The sequence below is a fragment of the Zeus faber genome, assembly GCF_960531495.2.
Source record: "Zeus faber genome assembly, chromosome: 4".
NCBI classification, from domain to species: Eukaryota; Metazoa; Chordata; class Actinopteri; order Zeiformes; family Zeidae; genus Zeus; species Zeus faber.
In genome coordinates this window covers 8799535-8825603 of record NC_137191.1, presented here as the reverse complement: position 1 = coordinate 8825603, position 26069 = coordinate 8799535, and the positions used below count along the sequence as shown (strand labels likewise).

General features: G+C 44.6%; 2 protein-coding genes across 2 annotated transcripts; both read left to right on the top strand.

Annotated features, from left to right (window-relative positions):
* Nucleotides 1–4022: 4022 nt before the first annotated feature.
* Nucleotides 4023–12204, top strand: LOC307229049 (equilibrative nucleobase transporter 1-like; the record flags this gene model as incomplete). The annotated part of the gene is made up of 13 exons (XM_079998922.1): nucleotides 4023–4043; nucleotides 4708–4900; nucleotides 8217–8346; nucleotides 8595–8599; nucleotides 8741–8817; nucleotides 8897–8989; nucleotides 9084–9223; nucleotides 9330–9499; nucleotides 9683–9826; nucleotides 10106–10213; nucleotides 11058–11244; nucleotides 11868–11991; nucleotides 12085–12204. The coding sequence occupies 13 exons, from the start codon at nucleotides 4023–4025 to the stop codon at nucleotides 12202–12204; spliced, it is 1512 nt and encodes a 503-aa protein (XP_079855048.1).
* A 6756-nt stretch (nucleotides 12205–18960) lies between these two features.
* On the top strand, nucleotides 18961–25743 carry LOC307229048 (equilibrative nucleobase transporter 1-like; the record flags this gene model as incomplete). The annotated part of the gene is made up of 12 exons (XM_079998921.1): nucleotides 18961–19153; nucleotides 19240–19369; nucleotides 21822–21868; nucleotides 22975–23051; nucleotides 23177–23269; nucleotides 23443–23582; nucleotides 23798–23922; nucleotides 24030–24173; nucleotides 24797–24904; nucleotides 25024–25210; nucleotides 25311–25431; nucleotides 25609–25743. The coding sequence occupies 12 exons, from the start codon at nucleotides 18961–18963 to the stop codon at nucleotides 25741–25743; spliced, it is 1500 nt and encodes a 499-aa protein (XP_079855047.1).
* Between the last annotated feature and the right edge of the window lie 326 nt (nucleotides 25744–26069).

Sequence of the window (26069 nt, the reverse complement as noted above, 5' to 3'; positions counted from 1 at the left end):
TCGCTTCTCTCAACGGCGTTTCAAATGAATAGTTGAATTAAAAGCAGGGGTCCCCAAACGGGGGTCCGTGGGCCCCCTTGGGTCTTCAAAGGAATTGGACGGGGGCTGTAGCAAAATTATTATTTTATACATATATTAACATGTTATTATATATATATATATATATATATATATATATATATATATATATATATATATATATATATATATATATATGAATCCAGATATATTCAGTAACAAATCGAGATTTGAAAAGATGTTCGACAAAAAACAAAAACAACAGCAATAACAAATGCCAACTGCAAGTCATTAGCTGTCATGCGTGTCACTGAGCACAGAGTCGCAGAGCAAAGGTTGGAGGATGAACAACAGAACGGACCGGAATGAGTGAGGAGGATCCCGACTCGCACAGTAAGGATATATTTACATTCATTCTGGACTAAAACTGGCAATTTAATTCAGTGCGTAAAAAAAAACCAAAACATTGACGCATATGGAGTGAGACGAGAGCGCAACATATTCAACATAGACACACCAGTTGCACTTTTTTTTTTTTTCTTTTCGTTTTAACTAGTTGTTTTGTATATGCTGAATAAACAATTAATACTTTTTAAAACATAGTCAACCGCAATCCAGGTGGCCTGCATCAGAGTCAACATTTCTGACGATATAAAAACCATAATACTAGCCTATTTACCTTCAGATTTACTAACTCTGTAGGGGGATGGGGGCAAAGTAGTGGTTGGATTTCTCTCAGTTCCTATTCACTTAGCTTGACGTTTTGTTCCATTTGTGAGAACGGGAACAATGGGGATTTTACTGCGCTTTTCCATATCGTGACCACTCAGTGCCAGATGTAGTGGTCTCGGTCTCCTTGTTCCAAAAAAGAAGAGTCACGGAATTCCGATTTGAACGCACCACGAAACCGGGCGCTGTGGGTCGGCTGCTCGCCGTCGTTTCAGCCCCGTGGCCTGAACATTATCACGAGCACACGGACAGTATTTGGAATTGTGCTTTTTATTGCAAAGGATAAGCGGTTTAACCTTGTTAAACGGTTATGATATGGTGAGACCTCCTCGGGCATCCCATGATGTTATGAAGCGGAGGTGGGGGCCGAGAGCAAAGACCGACCGTGTTATGTCCCACCTCATATATCAAAAAAGACTTGCCTATGCATATGCATTATAATGCCTATGGTGTTTTAACATAATAAGACAAGGGGGTGTCAAATTAGAGCACTGGTTCGCAAACTTTTTTAAGTATTGTACCCCCTCATATTTTTTTCAGTTGAGGACCCCATTCACTGGCATTGGGAGAAAAACAAATTAACATAAATTATGTACTGTATGTGGTTTTTTTTTTTAACATTTATATAACTAATATTTTTTCACCCATTTTTTTTTCATTTTCGTAGTACCCCCTGCAGCTTTATAAGAGTGATGAAAACTCTTTTTTTCATATTGGGTTCTGGATGAGTGATTCAGTAAGAAGGTTAATCTTCACGCACGGGACAATGAACAGGAATCGGAAAAGTTGGTTGGCTCTGAGTTGTTAATTTAATTTCGACCGGAATCATGTTAATCTGCGAGTTGAAGATTCAGAGTGGCTGATCGGGAATCGCTCACAATTCAAAATATTTGCTCGCTACAAACAAATTGTTCGTGGGTCTCACGTCATCAATGTCTAGATCAGTGCTTATGAACCTGGGCGGCCATAGGGTACTCGCTTATCCGGTTGAGCCACCAGGAAGCCCTTATTGCCCTGCTTTACACAAAGTCACCGTGGGTAGACGAGAGTTGTCGAGAGGAGAGATTAATAAACGTAAAGCCGCTCAAAGAAAAGCAGAAAACATGCCGAAGAAGAGGCATTACTGCAAATTGTCCCAGAGATCAGAAGCTTTTTTAGCAAATTAAAGAAGGAAGAGGACATGGAAGAAGTCGAAGGCAATGCAATCTGGGAGCAACTTTGCCAGAGCAAGGAGATATCTGCCGACGGTAGCCATGATAGATGGTTATGATAGCATCTCTGGTAGTTAATGATGATATAACATTACATGACAAGGACAGTATTGAGGACTATAATACTACTGAGCAGCAGGAGTATGACCAACAACCATAGTACAAATTCCAGGCAGGGCCTTTTGAGTTTAATCAGCCAGGGGCCCAGGGAGGGTTCAGTCTTGCCCAGCTATAAAATTTAGCGTAAATTAAATTTCCAGCCAATTTTTGAGAGTGTGGAGGCAGACTAGTTAAACGAATTGTTTCCAATGAAGGCACTCATGGTCAAGAGACCAGCCAAAGGCAGTAGGTAATCATTCACACATTGGCCTCCTTTACGGAGAAGTTTCGTACAGAGTCTGTTCCCACATTAGATGACTGTTACGGATACAGTTATTAATGGGTTAGGGTTAGTACATTATGTGTAGTGTAGATGCGATCGTTTGGACAATCCCAAACAAATGGTTTCCACCGCTGACGGAGCGGGGACAGAGCCCCACGTCCCCGGACACAATAACCCTAACCCAACGTTATAAAATCAGTGGGATCATTTTCAGCCTGTCCTACACTCTCTGCCCCCGGAAAAGGAACGTCCTCCACCCGTTCCACCTCCACCTGTCCCCTCGCTCCTTATCCGCTCTGGTGCAGCCGGTGGGCAAGGGAAGTGCTTGTGCTGGTTGTCCCCGCAGTGGAAGCACTTCATACTTCTAGAACCGACATACACCATGTAGTGCTCCTCTCAGTCCCTAACTCTAAAAGACACGTTGAGGGTCAGAGGGGCATTTTTAAGAATGTAAAGACCAGTCTCCGCAGAGACCGGACGTGTTTCAATTTCTATTAAATAAATATTTGTAAAAAAAAACAAACACTATTTGTGATTTGCTGGTACCAGGCTCCTGCTCCGCCCCTACTTTCCTTGCTTGTCCCGGCAATGTTACTGCTTCCATCCACAAACACTTCCATTCACAGCCGTACCGGCATTTTCCCCAAAATTATACTAGGTCGAGAGTGGGGACATTTAGGAAATTACTTTTACGGAACACCAGCTCCTTTTAGTATTAAGTCCTTATAGTAGTGATTACTACTATACACACACACACATTTACATTAAATGGTTCAGTCCAGCCCAGAAGCGAAACTAATGCAAATGCAGCAGGCAAGTGATTGGGGGCCCCGGAGAAGGCCCCCCTCACGGGCTGACTGGAATGGACTTCAAAGGATTGACATCAACAACTCAAACAATGGAATCCCCCAACGTAACGCCCTCAACCCACAACCCCCCTGAAAGGGGCCCCACCTGTCATGTAAATTGGTTTTGAAGCAGTGAAAAAGTATTTAGACTCGAAGCCCGGTGTGGCTCCGGACACTCCATACCTGCCGGTGCACACCCACACGCATACTCCATGCTCCAGTGCGCGCACTGGCAGGGACCAGCGGGGAGTGTAGGGGTTCTCCGCTGTGCTCCCTGCGGTGCGATCACCACACTCACAACACCTCACACAAACCAGGTCTATTGCCTAGTCAAATGACCCAAGTTTTTCCCTTTCCCACTAGTGACAAATGCCGATTGTTTGCGGGTGTTACCGGGTTTTTGGTGCAATGGGAAAAAGGTATAAGTTGCAAGGTGGGCCCCCATGGATCGGGCTTGATGTTCCAGCACATCCCATAGATGCTCAGACGGATTGAGATCTGGGGAGTTTGGAGGCCAAGTCAACACCTTGAACTCTTTGTCATGTTCCTCAAACCATTCCTGAACAAATTTTCACAGTGTGGCAGGACGCATTATCCCGCTGAAAGAGGCCACTGGCCTCCAGGGAATACCGTTGCCAGGAACGGGTGTACTCGGTCTGCAACAATGTTTAGGAAGGCGGTACGTGTCAAAGTAACATCCACATGATTCCCAGGACCCAAGGTTTCCCAGAAGAACATTGCCCAGCGCATCACACTGGGACGGAGGGTGTCCGAGCACCTGCCCCTTTCCCCCATGGTGCCCTTTTTATCAGGTGTTTTTTTTTTTAAGCGTGAATGGGCATCGAGGTGCGCAATGTGCGCACAGTGCAGCGCAGATCAAACAAAACAACAAAACAAAACACTGTGCCTCATTGGAACAGTGAGTCAGGATTCACTCTCTTACATCTCCCCTATAATTGGGTTTAACAGGGCTGGAGAAAACAAAAGATGATTGACAGGCTAAAAAAAGACAATTGAACAGGGAGTGAACAAACTCAAGTTTGAATTGGCAGGTTGCAGGCTGCAACTTCAGACAGTTTGGTGCAGCATTTGTTTTGTAAGACTATTGTTCTGAATTCAATTTAACACTGCAGGAATAAGTGAACATGTAGTGTAAGTCTTAGTGTTAAATGTGCAGAAGCTAAACCTGAAAAGCAACTCAAACTGTGTGTGTGCGTGGGTGTGGCTGTGGGTGGGGGAATAGGTGTGGCTGTGGCTGTGGGTGGGGGAATAGGTGTGGCTGTGGCTGTGGGTGGGGGAATAGGTGTGGATGTGGCTGTGTTGTTTGCTTCAAGGAATCCAGTCATTTATAATTCTATTTCCTCACACCCAGGAATTCCAAACGGCTGATAAGAAAAGATCCCAAGTCACCGGAGCACTTGTTAAGACTTGTCCCCAAAGTTCCATGGAGGGGGCACACCACATCCCATGCCCCGAAGACACAGACACTGATGGAGTAATGATAGCTTTTCCTCAACAGGAAGAAGAGAAGATGCGTAGAAAGAGAGTGAAGATCCGTCACTGGCTCACACTGCTGTCAGGGTTTATGGATAATTTGTGCTTCTCTGGGATTGTCTACGGCTGGGCTTCGCTGGTGTTTGTACTAAAAGCTGATGGCTTCTTTGCTCATCACTGCGTGAATACCACCTTGGGGGACAATGTGACGAAAACAGGTAATTGTTAAAGTAAAACAGCTATAAACTTTGTTCGTGGACGGACTAATCGTTACAGAGGAAATCGGAGACAAATACCTTAGGTTAACAAATTATTTAATCTTGTACAAGAGGATCCCAGATTGTACAGTACAAGAGGAGCAGTTTCACTGTAACAATACAACAGAGAGTCACGGAGGAAATGCACAATTTCTCACTGGAGAGCTGAGCATTTATGCAGTCTTCTTGCAGAGGAGAAGCCGGGGAGCCGCTGGGATGGAGGTCAGCAGATATCAAGACGCCCCTGCATAGATCATGCTGACATGACAGTTTCATTGATGGGGCAGTTTTCGTTGAGACTGACCATAATGTTGATGTTTCCGTACTTTACGATCGAGACATGTTGCCTCCCTCCTCTTTACATCAAGGCACAGAAAGTGATTAGTTTATGTCCTTTTTAAGATATGAACTCTTACTTAGCCTATAGAAGAAGAACAGAGTATACACATATCGTACAAGAATCTGAGAGAACAATACAACAATAAAATGTGAACTCTGCTTAGCCTACAGAAAGAGAGCAGAGTACATATACGTCATACAAGAGTTTTTGTGAAAGGCACAGTAATATATATATATAGAAATATAAAATTCTTAATGATGCATATGCACCATGACAGACACAGTGTTTACAACTGCATGTCACAATTAATGTCTAAGTGAACAGAAGGTGACTTGACCTCTGAACTGTGGAAGGTTAGACTGACAGCTTTCTTCAAAATTGAAAGCAAGACTTTTATTTTCTTATTTTAGTTGAATTTCGTACAGTTTCAAATTAATTTTAAAAAGGTGTTTTATTTCCTCGAGCTTCAGCGTCAGGTGAATGTAATTTCAGGGTTCAGCTATTTATTCTGAGGTCTCTCCGTGCCTTCTAAACCAGGGGTTCTCAAACCTTTTTTTCATCCAAGGGCTCTTTATATGCAAGAAATTAACGCTAGGGCCTCATGTATGTCCCAAAATATTATATATGAGTCCTATTTCTCACACTACTACATGTGGAAAAACATTCAAGGTAAATGTATTAAAAAAATTAATATTACACCATTTCAAAATACAGAATATAAAAACAATGCATTCAATTAAATTAACATAAATTCAGTTAAAAAGTAACATTGTAGCGCCACAAAATATCAAACACAAGTCAAGAGCAATGTACGATAGAGACAGGCGCATGCACAGTGGCGAGGAGGTGCACGACTCATTTGTCTAAAAGGAGATATTTATATATGTATTGTAGATAATGACTTTGTGAGTACAGCAACTCCGGTAAGAGAGGAGACACTTGACACAGGGAAAGTTGAATGATTCAATGGTTTCTGTGAGACAGAAAGCGAGATATAATTATATTAGAAATATTTATTACCGGACTTAAAGGTAACTTAGACTTAAACTTAAGGTATCGGTATCGACATCTGCGATTCTGCCCTGGTATTGGTATCAGATCTACACCAAATTTTGCAGTATCACCCCACCACTATAAGCAGCCGCGGCGGTGCCAATGCCATTGTTCTGACGGCTCATTATTCCAAAATCCCAGTACTCCCAAAAATGTCCCATTGGACATGGACGACACCCTAATCCCAACTCTAACCATCTCTAAGCTTATACCTAAACGTAACCATCTCTAACATTATAACTAAACTTAAACCATCTCTAACCTGACATTTCTGAGCAATGGGCAGTTCTGACGTAACCCGGCAACACACCTAACTGATGCTAGGACCCTATGGCGCTACCTGCACTGTCCAAAGTGCCTGACTAAAAATAACAATATATCACCCAATATAATGAAATAATGAAACCGGGAATTTACAATAATACATATATATTGCATACAATTTCTAAAGTCGTTTGTTTTTTTTCACAAAAACTTTTCATGGACCCCCTGGCTCAGTGCCAGGGACACCTGGCGGTCCCAGGACCCGACTTTGAGAATCACTGTTCCAAACGATCAGACTGCGGTGGATGTTCTCTCTGGACTCCCCTAAAAATTTGACGTGAGAGTAAAGTTACTTCACTTCCGCCAACAAGGAGCAAGCTATCAAACACTCAGAAAAACACATCTCAAACACATCGTCGGAAAATTTAAGATAAACGGAAGAACTGAAGTCGGGCCAAGTGTTTGAAAGAAAGATACCCGAAATACTGGAAACCTGGTGAGAAATGCCCGGAGGAAAACAAAGAGCTGCAGAAAACGTAGTGGACCTGTTGTGGAAACAGGTCCAGTAGTTCACATGAAAAACACTACAGCGCACTTAAACCAACAGACAAGACATCCATGGAAAAGTTGACAGAAACACAAACACCACTGTTGACTGTTGCCTAGGTAAAGAAACGGCTTATACGTTAAACGTTAGTACACAAGAATGCTTTAAACAGTCAAGCGTGAATCCACGATGCTTTGCAGTTGTGTGGCAGATGGGGGCAGAGGAAATATTGTGGGGACCCCCCATCGTTCCGACGGCCCATTATTCCCAAACCCCAATAGTCCGAAAATTGTCTGGTTAGAGATAAATTAGGTTAAATTTAGGTATGGGCTTAGAGATGGTGTGGCGGACCAAGGGGCGTGGTCAAGCATTGACTGCGGACGACAGCACGGTTCCCTTTCCCGCGGGCGCCAAGCTGAGAGATTCCTTAACGTTTGTCTTGCAGAGGGGATCGGCGCACCGGCTTGTCGGCAGCCCCGCAGCTGCATTCAGCAGCATTCTAGCCGCTCAAACATGCCTCTATAACCCTCCTGTTTTGGACCAGGAGGGTTATAGATGCATGTTAGAATGGCTAGATATATACATTTGGTGGTATTTTCATCAACAAACTTCAAAAAGACATGTTTTGGGGATCTCAGAGACCTATATTAAGTGGTGTAAAAATGAACATAATATGTTCCCTTCAAGTTTAGGTATGAGGTTAGAGATGGCTAGGCTTTGGGATTAGGGTGTCGTCCACATCCAATCTGACATTTTTTGGACTAATGGGCTGTCGAAAAATGGCATGGCACCAATATTGTACGGGTGCAGGGAAGAACGGATTCCATTAAATACTAAGATTTAAATACTACTATACTTATAGTTATACTTAATACTTCAAATACTACAATTTTCAAAGGTCGGTAAATTCTCATACAATTCTTGATACAGTTTAGCGGTCAAGTCAGGTTCTTTTCACCTGGATATTTATTCTAACATGCATTCCGCCCTACGATCAGAGGTATGCTAATACCTCTTCCCTCTTTTTTTTTTGTTCTCTCTTTCTCCACATCTCTCTCTTCCCCTCCGTCCAGACTGCAGTGCTCAGGATGAGAAGTTCTCCATGGTCATGTCAATGGCCTCTTTTTGCAACAACATTGCACGTTTCCCGCTTGGCTATGTCTTCGATCGCTTTGGGACAGCAGTGACCAGGCTGTTAGCTATGTGAGCAACCAAGCTTTAATTTTACACCTTCTGCCAATTCCCGCAAATATGACTCCAGTCCCTAGCTGATGGGAAATGACATGAATGTCACCAAATGTTGTTACATCGCCAGACAAAACTCAAAACCTCTCTCGCTTTTGCCCACCCAGGAATCTGAAAGGCATTGATTCTGATTTATTCATATTATTTATGAATTTCATCCTCAGATCTTTGTACACGAGTGGCACACTTTTCATTGCCTCTTCGAGACCAGGTAATTTATATCAACTGAGAAACATTAAAAATGGTATTAAATTGCATTTGTATAAAATTATTCGTCAACATTATTAATTGGATGATTGAAGGCATAACATCTTTATCTCCCTTCATCTCTCTTTTATACTTAAATACACAGATCAGTCCGTGTTGTTGTTCCCTGCCTTATCATGTCTGATGACATCCGGAACGCTTTTTTACACATCCAACGCTCAGGTATGCTTCAGTGTGTATATGTAGGGTGGCTGTTAACTGATCTCATCATTGGTCCCTATTTCATTTGTTGTGTCTGGAGGTGGCGAACCTGTTTGATGGCCATCGCTCCACTGTGATAAACATCTACACTGGTGCCTTTGATGCCTCTGCTGCCGTGTTTCTCATGATCAAAGTAAAGCACGGGGATTTATCTGCCAAATCAGCATTAATCACATCATCATCATCATCATTAATAACACCATTCACTTCTCCCCGCCTGTCTCCAGCTACTACACGGGAGAGGAGGCTCCCTCCAAACATTGTTTTTCCTCCTCTCCTCCTGCTGCGTCCTTCATCTCTTGAGCACTATCTTCCTGATGCCCAGAGGACACATCCCGTACCCGGTGCCGCCGAAGTACAACTACGGGTCAGCAACAAAGAAGCTCCGTCACCCAGACTGCTCCGCTACAAATGCCCACTCCTCATGGAGGGTGACGCGCTTCCCTGGGTTGACATCAGGTTCTGTGTGACAGCTTGAGCTGCAGAGGGAGAAGGAGAAGGGAGGAGGAGGAGGAGGAGGGCGAGGTGACGGAAATGAAGGCGGATGTGATGGAGACGTGCGGATCAGAAGAGAGAGCGGCGGGAGAAGGCGCTTCCTTAAAGGAACAGCCCAAACTACTGTCCGAGCAGGAGCGTGTGAGAGGTCAGTTTGTATCCCCGCTCTTTCTCTGTGGAAATGGAAAGCACTTTGGCTTCAATGAGGACAGCGCAAAACAAGGCATCGCCTAGTAACAACACGGTTCTTGATGCAGGACAATCGCTTCCAGCTTCTCAAACGATATTTTTTTTGTTTGTTTGTTTGTTTTTGTTTTGTTTCTTTAACCAGTACCTGGTTTCAGGAGTTGTGTGCTGTCCTTGTTCTTCCTGTGGCATCTGCTTTGGATGGCCATCATCCAGTTTAGTCACTTCCTGTTTCTGGGCACCATCAACCCCAAGCTCAACAAGCTGGCCAACAGTGACCAAAACCAGGGTAAAGTCTGATATGGAAAATGCAACTTCACAGTTTACGTCACAAGACTCGTTAATACCGGTGCACTGGCATACCTGAATACAATTAATGAAACATAATTTAGATGAGCATTGCCTGTGTTTGGCTTGCTGTAATACCTATGGGAAAGGAGGTGCTGGGTGAGCGAGGATAATGGTAATCTCATCCCTCATGCTTCTCAAACATCACCACAGGGTTTCCTCTTGCGTTAATTCTCCTAAAAAATGTATTTCTCAACAACATTATGCGTTTTCTCCTCAGTGGGTCAGTATACGAATGCATTTGGCCTCATCCAAATCTGTGGAGTCCTGTGCTCTCCCTTCAACGGCCTCATCCTAGACAGGCACAAACGCAGACCACTCGCTCCAGGTGAGTGTCATGCATTCTGCCAGTTCAATGGTTTTGACGAACACTTGTCATTTCATTTGGGGTAATATTACAATAATATTACGAAATGATTATATCAATATATTCGGAAAGACACAGATACTCCATCACAATAACCCAGAAAAGAAAAGTAAGGATGGCTATGTGGGGTGAAAAAGAAAAATCGTGCAAAAAAGTACATAACAAAACAGCATAACACAATAACTGTCCATAGTGGAATACAAATTTTACTAAACCTGACACCGATATCTTCATAATGTAATGACATGTAAACTTCACCTTTCCTTTTTTAATCTGTATTTTTCTAAGCAGAAAGACAGATGAATATGAATTCAGTGCCGAGGCCTTCTACCTTGATAAGACTTGCTGCAGCAATAATTCGAAACGCCTTTTTAAAACATACTCTCGCACAGTTAACCAGAAGAACGGCAATAGAAGTCCTCTTCCTACAGTAGCTTGATAACAGCAAAAAAAAACAAAAAAACTGTAATGAACCCATGGGTTGTGACTAACTTTTTCCATGGACGGTTTTTATATGGAAATCGTCTTGCACTCCAATCCACATGTTTGATGGACTCATGTCAAGCAGATTAAGCTTTTATCTATAGTCCAGTGTAAAAATATTGACTTTATAATAAAACAAAAAATTATTAATAAAATCAGATCAAATCAAAACTCAAAAAGGAATTGCACAACGAATTAGCAAACATCAGTAACAGGAGGGCGGTCCAAAGCCAAATACACACATCCATAGTGATGGTGAATATGTGCTTTAATCATCATCTGCTGGCCTTTCTTTTTCCTTTGCGCCTCCTGTTGCCCCCAGGAGAGACCAGGCAGGAGGCGGAGGTGGGTTCCTTCCCACTGTCCCTCTTCCTCACCTCCCTGCAGTGTGTCCTCTTCTGCGCCTGCTTCTCCATTCCGGTCCTTCCCCTGCAGTACCTCACCTTCGCCCTGCAGGTCATCAATAGCAGCTTCCTGTACGGAGGCCACCAAGCATTCATCATCACTGTGTACGTTGACACCATTTATTTGCTTTGATTTCATCAAGTATCATTGACGTTTTGAATGGACTTTGTTTTGGGTCTCATTGAGATTAAAATGCCTTATCCAAGAGAGACCTGCAAATAAGACACAGACGTGTATCTAAATAAAACAATACGATTCAGTCATGATGACAGAATCACAGTTTACGCAACACATATGCACTTTTGGGGTCATCAATATATAATCACCTAAACTATCGAAGGCAATGAGTGTCTCGGACTTTGACTCTTAGCCATTTATTCCGGTCCTTATCAATAGAATGATGGGTATCCAAGCAGTTTGATTGCAATTTGTATTATGTAAACAGTGACATGCCGGTTACTTTTGCGGTTCATGATGGCAATCAAGGTTTTTATAAATATAACTCACAATGGTGCATGCAATAGTTGTTCTGAATAGTAAATCAACTAGTCAATCAATACATGTAACCATCCTGAAAGGGGGATCCCTCTTACGTGCCCCTGCTCAAGATCACTTCCTTTTCCATTTGGGTTTTGGCTTAGTTTGTTCTTGTCCCACTTTGAATGTGGGTCCAGAAAGCCTGTTGAGACTGTAACTTTGATACAGGGCTGATCTGGCCTTCCTTCAGATTTCCATCATGCCACTTTGGGAAGCTATCTGGTTTGATAATGTCCTTATCATCTTTGATGCTCCTGCTCCAATTCCCGGTACTGCAAGTCATCCAGCAGTGGCTCGATGGGGATCCTCTGTATGTGAGTAGTCCAGAATCATGAGCAAGAGGTTTATATCATATAATGTCCCTCCCATACTTTGAAATTAATCTATGCTCCCTTCTTGCTATAAAGGTATTTGTCAGTTTGGCCATCCTCTCTCTACTCACATTCATCCACCCACTCCACATTCACCTCCACTGCCGAGAGCGGGACAACCAGAGAAGGGCCAAACTGGAAGTGGATCTCCAGTGAAGCTAAATCTCTACTTTCTGGTGAAATCAATGAAAAGTTGATGCCCACTGCTCCTGGCTGCAGGGGTGCAGCCAGGAGCAGTGGGCATCATTCGTCTATGCGCCCGGGGACCTGGTGACGAGTGTCCATCACTGGTCAGACGATGATGTGATGTGTGCATGTTGTTGGTGGGGGTTCTTACTGACGTTAGGCGGAGGAAACCCCATGTGAGCACGGGGAGAACATGCAAACTCCAAACAGAAAGGCTCCTATTTGGGAGATAACCCGCCCGGAGCACGGTGCCAACAGCGCCCCAGGCAGGAATCGAACCCAGGACCTTCTTGCTGTGAGGCAGCAGTGCAATGCAGTTTGGGAATTAACTTGTTTGGTAAAATGGTGGTTTCCTTTCATCTCATTGTTTCCTTGTGCCATGTTACCAATTCTGCAGCTCATGCCCTCCATGGTCCCGCTGTTTAAATACCACTCCAATTCCCTTTCTTCCTTGTCAGATTGTCTTTTGCATACATTGCGCTTTCTGAAAGTCCTACCCGATTCCTGTACCTTCGGTCCGAAGCTCTGCCTGTTTCCCTGGACCCTGTTTCCCTGCACCCTGATTCTCTGCTAGTTCCCTGTGGGATAACTTTGTCTTCTCTGACCAATCTCCTGGTTTTGACCCCTGCCAATTTGATGGAATTAACCTTGTGGACTTTGACTTCTTACCTGATTATTTTCGTGTTGTGCTTATGGGTTCACATCCATTTTGAGTCAGTGAGCATAACTTTGGGATTACGGATCTCTTACAGAACTCTTTCCTGGCTTTGACCTTCGCCTGAACTGTCTTTTCGGATTTTGGAACGTGGACTCTGGCTTGGTTAGCGCTTGGCTAGCGCTTGGCTAGCGCTCAGCTAACGCTAGCTAGCCTAGCATATTGCTAACTACGCCGGCATCGATGCCTACCTCCATGGATTTCCCGGTGGACAGACTCAGCGCTCTAGAAATTTCAGCCTTCAAAGACATCCACAGCCTGCATGAGGACATGAAGAAGAAGGATGAACTGTTTGTGCGTCTGACCTCCATCGCTAGCGCTCAGGCTAAGCACATCTCATGCTCCATGTCCTCCGCTGTGATCGGACCGGACTTAGGATCCATTCTCACTGCGGGTGAGTGGGATCCGTCTGACGCCCCGCCGGCTAAGATAGAGGAGCCATGGCCCAAGTCCTGGACCTGTTCCACCCCAGAAACTTGGACCCCGGCGGCGAGCCGTGGCCGGCGTTGCGTGCGCTCCTGGCGCCGCTCTATGCCGGAGACTCTCCGGCTAGAGAACAGATTCCAAGCCCTGGAGCCCACAGTCGATGCCAGAGATGTGCGGGAATTCCCTGCTTTGGGGGGGGCTCACAGTCCACCGTGGCATCGAGGGAACCAAGACGGTCTCTACCGCCGCTGGCCTCGTCCCCACTGCCGCCAGACTATCCATCGCCTGCCCGGGCCTCCGCTCCCGAGCCAGTCGCTGGCTCCTCTGCCGCCGCGGGCCCCGTTGTTTTCAACACCGCAGAGCGCCGCCTCGGCTCCCGCAGTGCAATCTCTGCCCGTCGGGGTCGCCCCGGGGCCACTGACTTAGACCGCCTGCCTGCGCCGCCTCTGGGAGGACGGTGCTGTCCTGGCTTGGCTGCTGCTGTCCCTCAGAACTCCTCTGCTGCCAGACCTCCATCCATGCTCATTGTCGGCTCCTCCATGGTTCGACACACATAACTTCCCTGTAACATACAGGAATCTAAACAATTTACTACCGGTTCGGACTCAAACTCTCAGTACCCCGCAAAGCCGTGCACCCAGAACAATAAAAATGTCTCTATTAAACATGGTCGCTAACTAACAAGTCATTTTTAGTTAATGAGTTAATAAATTCAGGTGATTTTAATATTCATGTTGACAATCAAACAGACCCAGATGCTCAACACTTCATAAGCCTATTGGAGGCATTTGACCTCACTCAGCACGTTTCTGGACCCACCCACTATAAGGGGCATACTCTGGACTTGGTCATATCAAAAGGACTAAATATCACTGTACCCTATGTCATGGATGTTGCTATTTCAGATCACTGTTGCATTTTCTTGGACGTGTCTGCTCTTACTGTACAACAGAGGGGTACCCCAACAATTAAAAAACGTATCATTAACAATAATACCATTGAAACCTTTAAGAGAATTGTGAGTGTTTGTGAGAGTGAGAGTTTCTGCTGTTCAAGACATCATCAACTGAGGATCCTGTGAACAACTTCAACTCCAATATACAAAATATCATTGATGAGATTGCACCTGTTAAAACTAAAAACATAGAAAAACAAAAAGCCCCCTGGAGAAATGGAGCAGTTATTAGGCAGCTTAAGAGAGTGTCACCAGGCAGAACGAAAATGGAGAACGACAAATCTTCAGGTTCATCACGAAATTTACGAGGATAGACTCAATTGATACAATATAGAAATTAAACAGGCCAGACAGTCTTTCTTCTCTAAAATCATTAATGAAAACCTCAACAATAGTAAAGTGCTCTTCTTCACTGTTGATCGACTTATTCATCCACCATCTACAACCCCGTCAGAGATGCTCTCCACTGAAAAATGTAAGGAGTTCGCTACATTCTTCAGTAATAAAATTATAGCTATCAGACCGAATATTAGTGCCTCAACATCCAGAAATGAACCTACCCTTCAGTTCCCCAGTAATATGACTGCTGCCATGTCTCATTTCATCCCCTTAGACATAAAAAGACTGGACGTGATTGTTGGTCAACTCAGGTCCTCCACCTGCTGCCTGGACCCCCTCCTACCACATTTTTGAAAACAGTTTTTAACTGCCTAGCACATGAGGTATTAGAAATTTTAAATGGCTCCCTTCAATCAGGTATATTCCCTGCAGCATTTAAAACAGCTGTCATTAAACCACTCCTGAAGAAGAGCAATCTCGATGCAAGAGTTATTGCCAACTACAGGCCCATTTCCAACCTGCCGTTCCTCAGCAAAATGCTTGAAAAAACAGTTTACCTTCAGCCTAACAACTATCTAACCTCAAACAGCCTTTTAGACACCTATCAATCTGGCTTTCGACCTGACCATAGCATGGAAACAGCACTTATTAAATTTCTGAAGGATCTACACATAAACACTGATGCAAAATATCTATCTGTTCTTCTGCTCCTCGATCTCAGTGCTGCCTTCGAACCCTGTTGACCATCAGATTTTATTAGCGAGAACACAAAAATGGGTTGGCCTATCTGGCCCGGTTCTAAATTGGTTCAAAACCTACCTACAGGACAGGCAGTTCTTCGTATCCATTGGAGATTTTGTGTCAAACAAAGTGGATATTGTATGTGGAGAGCCCCAAGGTTCGATTCTGGGACCATTATTGTTTAACCTCTATATGCTTTCACTGGCACATATTGTAAAGAAACACAAAATAAATTACCATAATTATGCAGATGATTCACAACTGTACACATCCCTATCCCCCGATGACCTACTCCCCATACACTCTCTCACTCAGTGTTTTAATGATATTTATGCATGGATGTCAAATAACTTTTTAGAAACTGAACAAAGACAAAACAGAAATACTCATCTTTGGTGCAAAGGCTCAAAGACAGAAAATTGCAGCTCATCTTAGTTCTCTGTCCCTGGAGAGCAAGAATGAAGCCAAAAATCTGGGTGTAATCATAGATGGCAATCTAAATTTTAAGAGCCATATAATCAAATCACAAAATCAGCCTTCTACCATCTATAAACAGTTTCAAAATTTAGAGGCTTCCTGTCAAAAGCAGACTCCAAAAAATTAATCCATGCACTCATAACGAGTAGATTGGACTACTGTAATGGCCTATTCACCGGCCTCCCGAAATCAGCTGTGCAGCGGCTACAGTTAATTCAAAATGCGGCTGCACGCGTTCTCACTGGGACAAGAAGTTTGAACATATCACACCTGTTCTTAGATCTCTACATTGGCTGACGGTTAAAACTAGAATTGATTTTAAGATTCTGCTACTTGTATATAAAGCTATAAATGGCCTTGCACCTCAGTATATAAAATAAATGCTAATTATACACCAAACAGCAAGAACTCTCAGGTCCACAGGCAGTGGTCTTTTAACTATCCCTCGTATCAACTCTAAAGCAGGAGAAGCTGCTTTCTGTATCTATGCCCCAAGAAAATGGAACACCCTGCCGAGGGACCTGAGAGAGGCCCCCACACTGAATACTTTTAAAAGCAGGTTAAAAACCTTGCTGTTCGCTACAGTCTATGACTGACTGACGTCTGTCTGTCTGTCTGTCTGTCTGTCTGTCTGTCTGTCTGTGTTACTGGTACTGGTGCTGGTGCTGTGGCTGCTGCTAACCTTATACCTAAACTTAACCCTCGCTTACCTTATGGCTAAAATTATGCATCTCTATCCCTATACCCTAACTTAAACACCTCTAACCTTCAACCTCAACTTAACCGTCTCTAACCTGAGTGACTTCTCCGGTTCTGGTGAGAGCTACTACTTCCAGTACCGGTGACTTCTTTGTGGTTGTGTTGCTGTTGTGTTTTTTTCTCTTGTTTTTTGTTGCTGCTGCTGCGGGAGTTGATGTTGCTACTGCTGTTATTGTTTTGTGGCTGCTGCTGTTATTTCTGTTGCTGTTGTTGTAGTTTCTGTTGTCATATTACAGTGAGAGGATTATAAAAAGGGTGGGTTTTCAGGGAGATAGTCAAAAGGATCTCCCTCCCGAGGTCAGAATGAAAAACTTGACCCGTAATTTAGGGAAGCTAATTTAAGGACCGTGACTGGATTAAGATGAGGCGGTGCACACAGTTGGAATTTCCGTTTCCGGTGAGGGCTACCACTTCCAGTTCCGATGACGTCTTTGCTCTGCGTTGCTTCGTTGAGATGAGATGGTACACACTGTTGACTCAATACAGATGAGGAGATGTAACAATATATCTAAATCCATGTAATCTCATAAACATATATGCAAACACACAATGAAGAACACAACTTCATGTAGCTTCCAGTCACACACTTTTCTTTGAGCACAGAGGGTCAATTAATTCACAAACCTTTTAGATGGTGTCCTCCCTTGGGTTCCTGTCAAAAAGCTTGCCCTATCCTCAAAGCTTGCCTTATCTGGCCTGACCAATTATTTTCTGCACCTGTGAGGTCAAACTGACCATATATTCTCTATTCTATTCTCTGTTGAGAGTGCATGGCCTCCCTAGAGACATCATCTCTGATAGGGGGCCTCAATTCACTTCTCATTTCTTGACTGAGTTTTGCAGTCTTCTGGGGGCCACAGTCAACCTCTCTTTGGGTTTTCATCCCCAGTCCAATGGCCAGACAGAGAGGATGAACCAGGAGATGGAGACTGTGATGCGCTGCATGGTTTCATGGAATCCTACCTCATGGTCCAGACAACTGTTATGGGTAGAATATGCCCATAACAACTTGCCCAGCTCTGCTACCGGCCTCTCTCCATTCCAGTGTCCCCGGGGATATCAGCCTCCTCAGTTTCCCGAGCATGAACGTGAGGGCAGCATCCCATCTGTTCAAGCCTTCATCCAGCGGTGTCAACGTAACTGGCAGCTGGCCCGTGCCACTCCACTCTGCACCTCTGGCCATTATCAGAGATCAGCCAACTGTCGCTGCACCCCGGCTTGATCAATTGATAGGTGGCAAAATTTGGAGTTAGATTTGAATGGTAAAAATGTTGACTCAGTGACTCAAATTCTACATTTGAGTTTATTTAAGTTTAAATAAATAAAAACAGGGAAAATGATAAAAAGTAAATCACAATTAAAACTATTTTTGCTGCCAAAAATACAAATGTTTACTTAATACATCCCATTCATATACTTGTACAATTAAAATTTTGTGTTATTTGATGACATGCTGAATTATCTTAGATTACATGTTGCAAGTTAGGTTGTACTGTTGTAGAAAAAAAATGTGGCCTATTACTAAATTAATAAAGAAAATAAGCATATTGTAAAACCAATAAGGGTTCTTCCGCTCCAGTTTACCTTTGTGCTTCAGGCTGGAAAGACGCACAGTGCTCCGCCACTAGGTCCACAGAGCTGGAGATCAGAACACAGACACTAGGAGACAGCGAGAGGAACACACGGGGAACATAGCTCCTACGTCTGGTTCACACAGCAGGGATATCAATTGGGATTGCTTGAAAACGGTAAGCAAATGAAGATTCAATATACAAAACATTATGTCCCAGTATGTCCAGTGGTAACATGCTCTTGTGTGATTATATCAGCTTCATATAATTTGTCTGGGTGGAGAAGCTGCAGACTAAGGTTTTGGTTCAACCTCACTCTGCTATAGAAACCTGCAAAACAATTACGATGTACCTTATTTTTGAGTGACTATATGCCCCATATGGTGAATGTAGTCTCCATGTGCACCATTACGCACAGAGACAGATTGCCTCCAACTAATCTGGATTACAGTGTGCAGCCTAGGACACTGTCTGTCGGCTGCTTTGAACTGAAAAAAATAAAAGTACACACACACACACACACACACACACACCTTTTCAAACGCCTTTTTTGATGTAACTGACCAGAGATGACTCAATCCGCCTGCAGCCTCCACCATCTCCTGGACTGGACCAGTTGGGGTAGGTCAGAGGAGGATTTAGAAGTTCTAGAAAATTAAGAAAAGGGAAGAGCACGTGGAAAAAGGAAGAAAACAAAGCCGCCATTCGTCCTGATCAACCTGGTGACAGTGGAAAGGGGAAGCATGCTGAGTACATGCCACGGGGGGACCCCTCTTCTCTACAGACTGACTTTGGTCACGGGGATGGTGGAGTGTCTGTGTTTTGCTGGAGTGGTCTTTGGTTACGCCTCACTGGTGTTTGTGCTGAAAGAGGATGGCTACTTCAGTCAGATGTGCGTCAACGCCACTCTTACCAACAACACACTGAACGCCACAGGTAAGAGACATTGCTTAATCTTAAGGGCCAAAAAAGAGGAGGCTGAGACCCCAAACCTCAGGTGTTTTTTCTTCTGTCTTCACCAGACTGTAGCGGTCAGGATGAGCAGTTCTCTCTGGTCTTCACTGTCGCCTCCTTCCTCAACAACTTTCTGAGCCTACCAAATGGATACCTGTTTGATCGCTTTGGCACCATGGCAACCAGACTGGTAGGAATGTAAGTCCCATGCTCCAAGTGTAATCAAACTAACAAAATCAAAACATGAATCTTTAAATATAGTGTATATACTATATATACACTATATATAGTATAACCACTGTGTAATATACAGTGTTTATACTATAAATAGTGTATATATAGTATATTATACTATAGACACTACATACACTCTATACACTGTATACATGTCATCTCATCACCATTCTCAGTCTCAGTCTCATTCCCGCCGTCTGTCAGTATTCACTACACTATACAGACCCGGAAAAGCTGCGCCGCCACAGCCAAGACAGCCCCCTGCCCTGCAGACATGGCGGAACCAGGGCCCCCTCGTCTGCCACAGAATCCCACAATCCCTTTGATTCACAGGCCACAGACATAAAGGAAAATGTGCTTGCAGTTGGATCTGACACTTTTCTCTACAAGGTTTCAGTTTGGCATAAGTAGAAAAACAGCCCAGGCGTGTTATGGCTAATTGCAATAGTAATAACATTTAAGTTCAAGTTGAAAGTCCAAATTGCAAGTTATTTTTTCTTATACATGGCAGGATAACCTGCAGTGTAGAAGAACTATTCCCTGTTGCTGTTGCTTTCATCTTTGTATGACGGTCAGGTGCAGAACTGAGAAATATCCCTGTGGCAGCTCTGCCCGCCACACGCTACCCAAGTAGCGTTTCCAGGACTCTCCGGCACAGAGACACATAAGACGATGGCTTGTAGGGGCCAGTTTATTGTAGAGAAGAGGCTAGGTGGAATTAGCCAGGAGCAGATGGAACATGTCATGACAGAGCTCCTATCCTGAGCGTGTGTGAGGATGGGGGTTTTAACCCGTGCTCGATAGCCCAACCAACCGAGCAACAGGTATGCAGCCACCCTGACCGAATCACTTAGATCCAGGTCACGTGTGGCTGCTCAAACCATCACATCCCCACACCACATACCCCCAACACCAACTGAAGCCCCACCCCACCACCTCTCAAGCAGAGAACAAAAATTTAAAAAAAAATGTTACCTGTCTGCCACAGGGTTACCATACCTCAAATAATGAAAACACCGGACTCTGAAACAGGGTTTTGATACCTTATACACACAAATGTCCAAAAAAAATGAACAGGTCACCTTCCAGAGGACCAGGTTTCCTGGAGTAGCACGGTCCACCGGCCTCCTTCCCCCACTGCGACGACGGACTGCCCCCTCCTCCCTTCCGGACCGTGGAGTCTCGGGCTGCTGTGCTGGCTGGTGAAGGCATGGTCGGACCTGCTGTTGCAGGGGCTGCTTGGAGGGGTGGCTTGGCTGCTAGGCTGATGGATGGTCCCGGCAGTGGCTGCTAGGGTGAGGAGCTAGCTGCAAATGGTTAACCATCTTGGTTGCTGCAGCTGCTTCTCCCCCGGTCCGCCGCCAGACCCCCAGGTGCTGCTGTGTCCAGTCGGGAGGGGGTTGGTGCTGGGGCCGCCCGTTGACCGGCTGGTTGTCGGGGCGTCTTCAGACGGCCCCTCTGTGTCCCTTTCCCTTTCCCTTTCTGGAGAGCCCCTGCACAGGTGCCACTGTGGCAGTTCTGCCAGCCACACGCAACCCAAGTGGCATTTTAAGGGCCACAGAAGACAATGTGTTGTAGACATCAGTTTATTGGACGGAGGAGGCTAGGTGGAATTAGCCAGGAGCAGATGGAACATGTCATGACAGGGCTCCTATCCTGAGTGTGTGTGAGGATGGTGGTTTTAACCTGTTGCTCTTTAGCCCAACCAACAAGCAACAGGTATGCAGTCACCCTGAGCCAATCATCTAGATCTCAAACCATTCCATCCCCGCACCACAATCCCTGTTTCAAAAGTCTTTTGTTATCCTCCCTTTATAGTTTTGTGCTTTTACCAGACTATATATATATATATATATATATTTTTTTTTTTTTTTTATTATTATTATTTGCAGCAGAACTCACAGTGTTTGCTACCTTCCTCAAAGTGTTATTTAGCACTGGAATTTCAAAAGTCTAACAATGATGATATAGCAAAGTGTTTTTCCAATCAAGGTTTCTAACAACAGCGGTGAAAGTCTAAAGAGAGCTTTTCAACCTTCCCTAAAGCACTCTCTGCTGAATAGCTCGTCCACATAATTCTGCAGTTGAAGGCAGGGCATTCCTCTCTCATTACTAATGAAAGACAGTAATAACCATTCACATTTGCAGACAGAACCTTCCATATTTTAGAGCTAAAATCCAGCAGTACTCTTCTTTACTTGCCGATTGAGGGGCTTCATTTTTATGTACAGTAACTGTGGTGTTACACATTTTAACAGTTCAGGTTACTTTTTCGGTTTTACTGAAACTGAATGCAAATTCAGTTATTGCAGATAAGGGTGAAACTAAATTGTCAAAAGACACGTGATGGCACGGCAGAATAGATGTGAGCTATAAAAGGAAGTAATCATGGATGGATTTGATCCTTGTCCGACAGATCTCTGTATACCACTGGGACCCTGCTGGTGGCATTCTCCAATGCAGGTGGGCTGCACGCTCACATCACACCCACGCGCACACACACACACACACAATTGCTGCTGTGCCACGACACATTGTCGTGATTGGTTACATCAATTGTTTAGTGAAAATTTTAATACCTTTAAACTATAACGGCAACTCTGTCCTGGAAGCAAATGGCATACAAATACTCTGTGTTGGATGCCCAGCATGCTGACAGCACAGGTTAAAAAGAAGGAAAAAAAAAAGAAACTATAACAGCAAAATAAAAACAATTAGGACCCATCAGGATAGGAGCATGAAAGAAATTCTTCTTTATTGAGCTCAAGAGAAAGGCGTCTTCAGGCCAGAGGAGTTCAAACATTGTTTTGTCTGCAGTGGTCTCTTATAGGCTTCAGCAAGACATTCTACGATCTAGGAAGGTACATTGTGATTGGAGAGTGGATGATTAACTGGAGACTGAAAAGACAACAAACACTTCCAGTGACCCCCTCTGGCCGCACTGCCATCTCTTTGACCATCTGGTACATTGGTACATACACAATTTTCACTCGCCATGTGTACCGCACAAAAGTTTCAAATACCACTTAAAAGAATGAATCATTTAAACAAGCCTCTTCTGTCAAAGATCAAAATGGTAAATGGCACTAATTTATCTAATTTACCAGTCCCAGCCGGAATAGTGGCTCTGTGCTCATCGGAACAAGCTCCATTTTCACTCTGAAATGAGGACTGGAAGTAATGACGAAAGGTTCGACTTTTTTTGTGTGATGATCGGCTCTTGACGACTCACTCGGTAAAGAGTCGTTCAATTTTAATTTCAAATATTTGATGGCGAGTCTTTCATCAATACCTATTAGACGACAATAATATCAAGCACAGTGTGATGTGTTTGTGACGTTTTTAGTGGTTAACGGGACAGTGGCACAGTGCGCTGGGAATATTTTATTGCAAAAAGTAAAAAACGGCTGGGAAACACTGTTCTAAGTCATTTAAATGTGGTGTGTAATTATCATTTCAGTGATAAATTTCCATGACAACTGTGATGGCCAATGAGAAAGCAGCTCTGCCTCAGTAGACTATGGGGTGACCTTGGAATTTGTGTTTTCTTGCGTATGCGCCACCTGCAGCATATTCTGGGCTGCTTTTTCCTGCCGTGGCCTGCATTTCCGTTGGAGGGATTATGCTCCTTATAACTAACATGCAGGTAACCCTAAACCATGCATCACCTCATAGAAGGAATGTTGTTCTGCACACCTTTTGAAAAATCGTGAAAGGATTTTTTTTCTTTTGCGTAACTGAATGTTGTCTTCTGTCTGTTCTTTGGGGAAGGTTGGCAACCTGTTTTCTGCCCATCGGTCAACCATCATCACACTCTACAACGGAGCTTTCGACTCCTCCGCTGTCGTCTTCCTCATCGTCAAGGTCAGTGCCAAACGGGGGAGACTTCTCTCTTCTCATGCGCTCGGCCACATGTTGGCCTGCTCCTCAGAGACATTCATTCAGCATTTCAAATTGTGTGTCGACCCAGATCTGCCACCAGGAATTCCACACGTAGGCTGCTCTTTAATGTTATCTACCCTTCTCCCACGTTCCAGGTTCTGTATGAACGGGAACTCTCTCTACGTGTCTCCTTCATTGTTTTGTCCATCTGTAGCCTCATACACCTCCTCAGGACCTTCCTGCTGATGCCTCGAACCTGGATCCCCTACCCGCTGCCCGATTACTACACATATGGGTGAGAGGATGGATGGATGGATGGATGGATGGGACAGTGTCATCGCCCACGTCACAGGCGTCCAGACAAATTCAGCACAATTCTAAAGATCCTCCAGATTGTCCCCGTTTTGGCGCGATCCGATACTAAACAGTGAAGCTCGTTCAGTACTACTAATCACAGCATTTGACTACAGTTGAAAGCGACCGTGTATTTTCAACTGCCCCGCTGCACAGAGCGACATTTGGGGCGGCAAACACTTACAAGGTGGAGAAGTTTGAAATGACGAGGGACTGCGCGGGCAAGAGGGGAGAAACGAACAACACGTCGACACAGCTGGAGGAGGCCTCTGAGGAGAAAGGTATTACATGTATTAAAACAGGCCATTCTAGCGCGGCGGTAGAAATGACCTCTCGTCAGGAAGACAAACCAAATCACCAGATCTTCATTTCAATGTGGAACGCGCAGCGCTAAGTTTCCGGAGCTGCGTGCTGTCCTGGTTCTTCCTGTGGCACGTGCTGTGGCTGTCCCTCATGCAGCTGAGGCACTACCTCTTCATAGGGACCTTCAACCCCACACTGAACCGGCTCGCCGACAACGACCGCTCCCTGGGTAATACCAACGAGTCCATCTCATCCTCCTTTCTGAAATACACCAATATCATCCACTGACGAAAGGGTTGTTTGGAGTGATTCCATGTTTTCATCGAAGCGGCGAGCCGTCAGATTGTCCACGTTGGGTGGATTGCACTACGAGTCGCCGCATTCCATTCACAACTGCAAAAGGTTGCCTTCTCCCGGTCGATAGATTTGTTTTTGTTCTTGGTCATTCGAGGGTGCCGTTGTTTTTGTTGAATGTTCGTCCACATCGACATTTTGCTGACCACAACAAGCCGCGCCGCTTTGTAAAATTCACCGTGGCCGCCTTTAGGTTTTTGGCCAGTCCGATCAGTGCATTCTTGCTGGGAAAGGCGGACGCCACCAATATAGAGGAGCACGTAAACAACACAGATATATTGAATGGCTGTTTCTATCAAATAAATCCCACCTAAACAAGGGAATAAATATGGGATTTCTTTTTTTAAACAAAATAATCGTACAGATATAATAATCCACTTTACTCACTGAATATTAAGGTCCACTAATCCGCTTTCCCATTTATTCATCCTTGTCCTACTTTTCTCTCTCAATTCTTCTTTCTTTTTCTTCCTCCACCTCTCCATCTGGTCTCTCTAGTGAGCCAGTATACAAATGTGTTTGCCTTCACCCAGCTGGGTGGAGTGCTATGCGCTCCCTGGAACGGCCTTATCATAGACAGACACAAAAGCAGACCCCTGGCTGCAGGTAAAGTATTGGTGTGTGTATGTGTGTGTGTGTGTGTGTGTGCGTGTGCGGGCGCATGTGCATGTGCGTGCGTATGTGCCGTTTGCCCTTGCCTCCAACACAGCAAGCTTCTCCGGCAGGTGAAACAGAACGGGAGGCCAACCTGCGTTCCTCCGCCCTCTCCCTCCTCCTCACCTCCATCCTGTGCCTGCTGTTCTCGGTGAGCGCCTCCTCCCCGGTGCTGTCGCTTCAGTACCTCACCTTCATTCTGCAGGTCCTCAACCGCTCCTTCCTCTACGGGGGCCACACGGCCTTCCTCAGCATTGCGTGAGTGGAGCTCTCACACACACACACACACACACACACACACACACACAGTTAGAAGTCACTGCATAAGTACCCCACCCCTGGTGTTTCCGTTTCTCAGGTTTCCAGCCTGTCACTTTGGGAAGCTGTATGGTTTAGCGATGACCATGTCGGCAGTCATCTCTCTCCTCCAGTACCCGTGTTTTGCTTTGGTCGAAGCCATAGGTGGAGACCCCTTATATGTAAGAGTTACTTGCTTGCTACATGCACTAATCAGACTAATTGTACAAGCAGTGGGACGTTCTGTTAGGAACTGACCTCAACTTTGCTTGATATCGTCAAAATTCAACTCAAATAGACTCATACCCGCGTTGACATCATTCATAGCACACCATTTCTTTGTGTCTGTTGTGTTGCAGGTGAATATTGCTCTGACTGTTCTCTTACTGCTGGTGTTTATCCATCCGCTCTACGTCTTCCTCCACTGTAGAAAACTGGCTCAAGAGAGAGCGAACACCCAGACCGTGGCAAATCTGAAGTCCAAAACACCCTAGGCAAAGATATAAATTAATTTTAATCTTAATTTTCCACAATACAGCACCTATGAAAGGATAACTGGGGTTGAACCGAATTCGCCTTCATTGGAAGAACACCCGAAGGGTCCTTTGTTTGGTGTTGCGCATATTAAAAGGCCGTTACAAGTCAACCTAAAAAGTTTAAAGTCCCTGTAAAGCAACAATATATGTGTTCTGAGTTTTTCACATCACAGAAAAACATGTTATTAACCACCCAGCCAAATTTGAATGATTAAAAACATCGCAAAGTATATAAAATTAGGTTTCAAAATCGTGAAAAAGAGGCTCCCTGCTGTGAGCGTGTC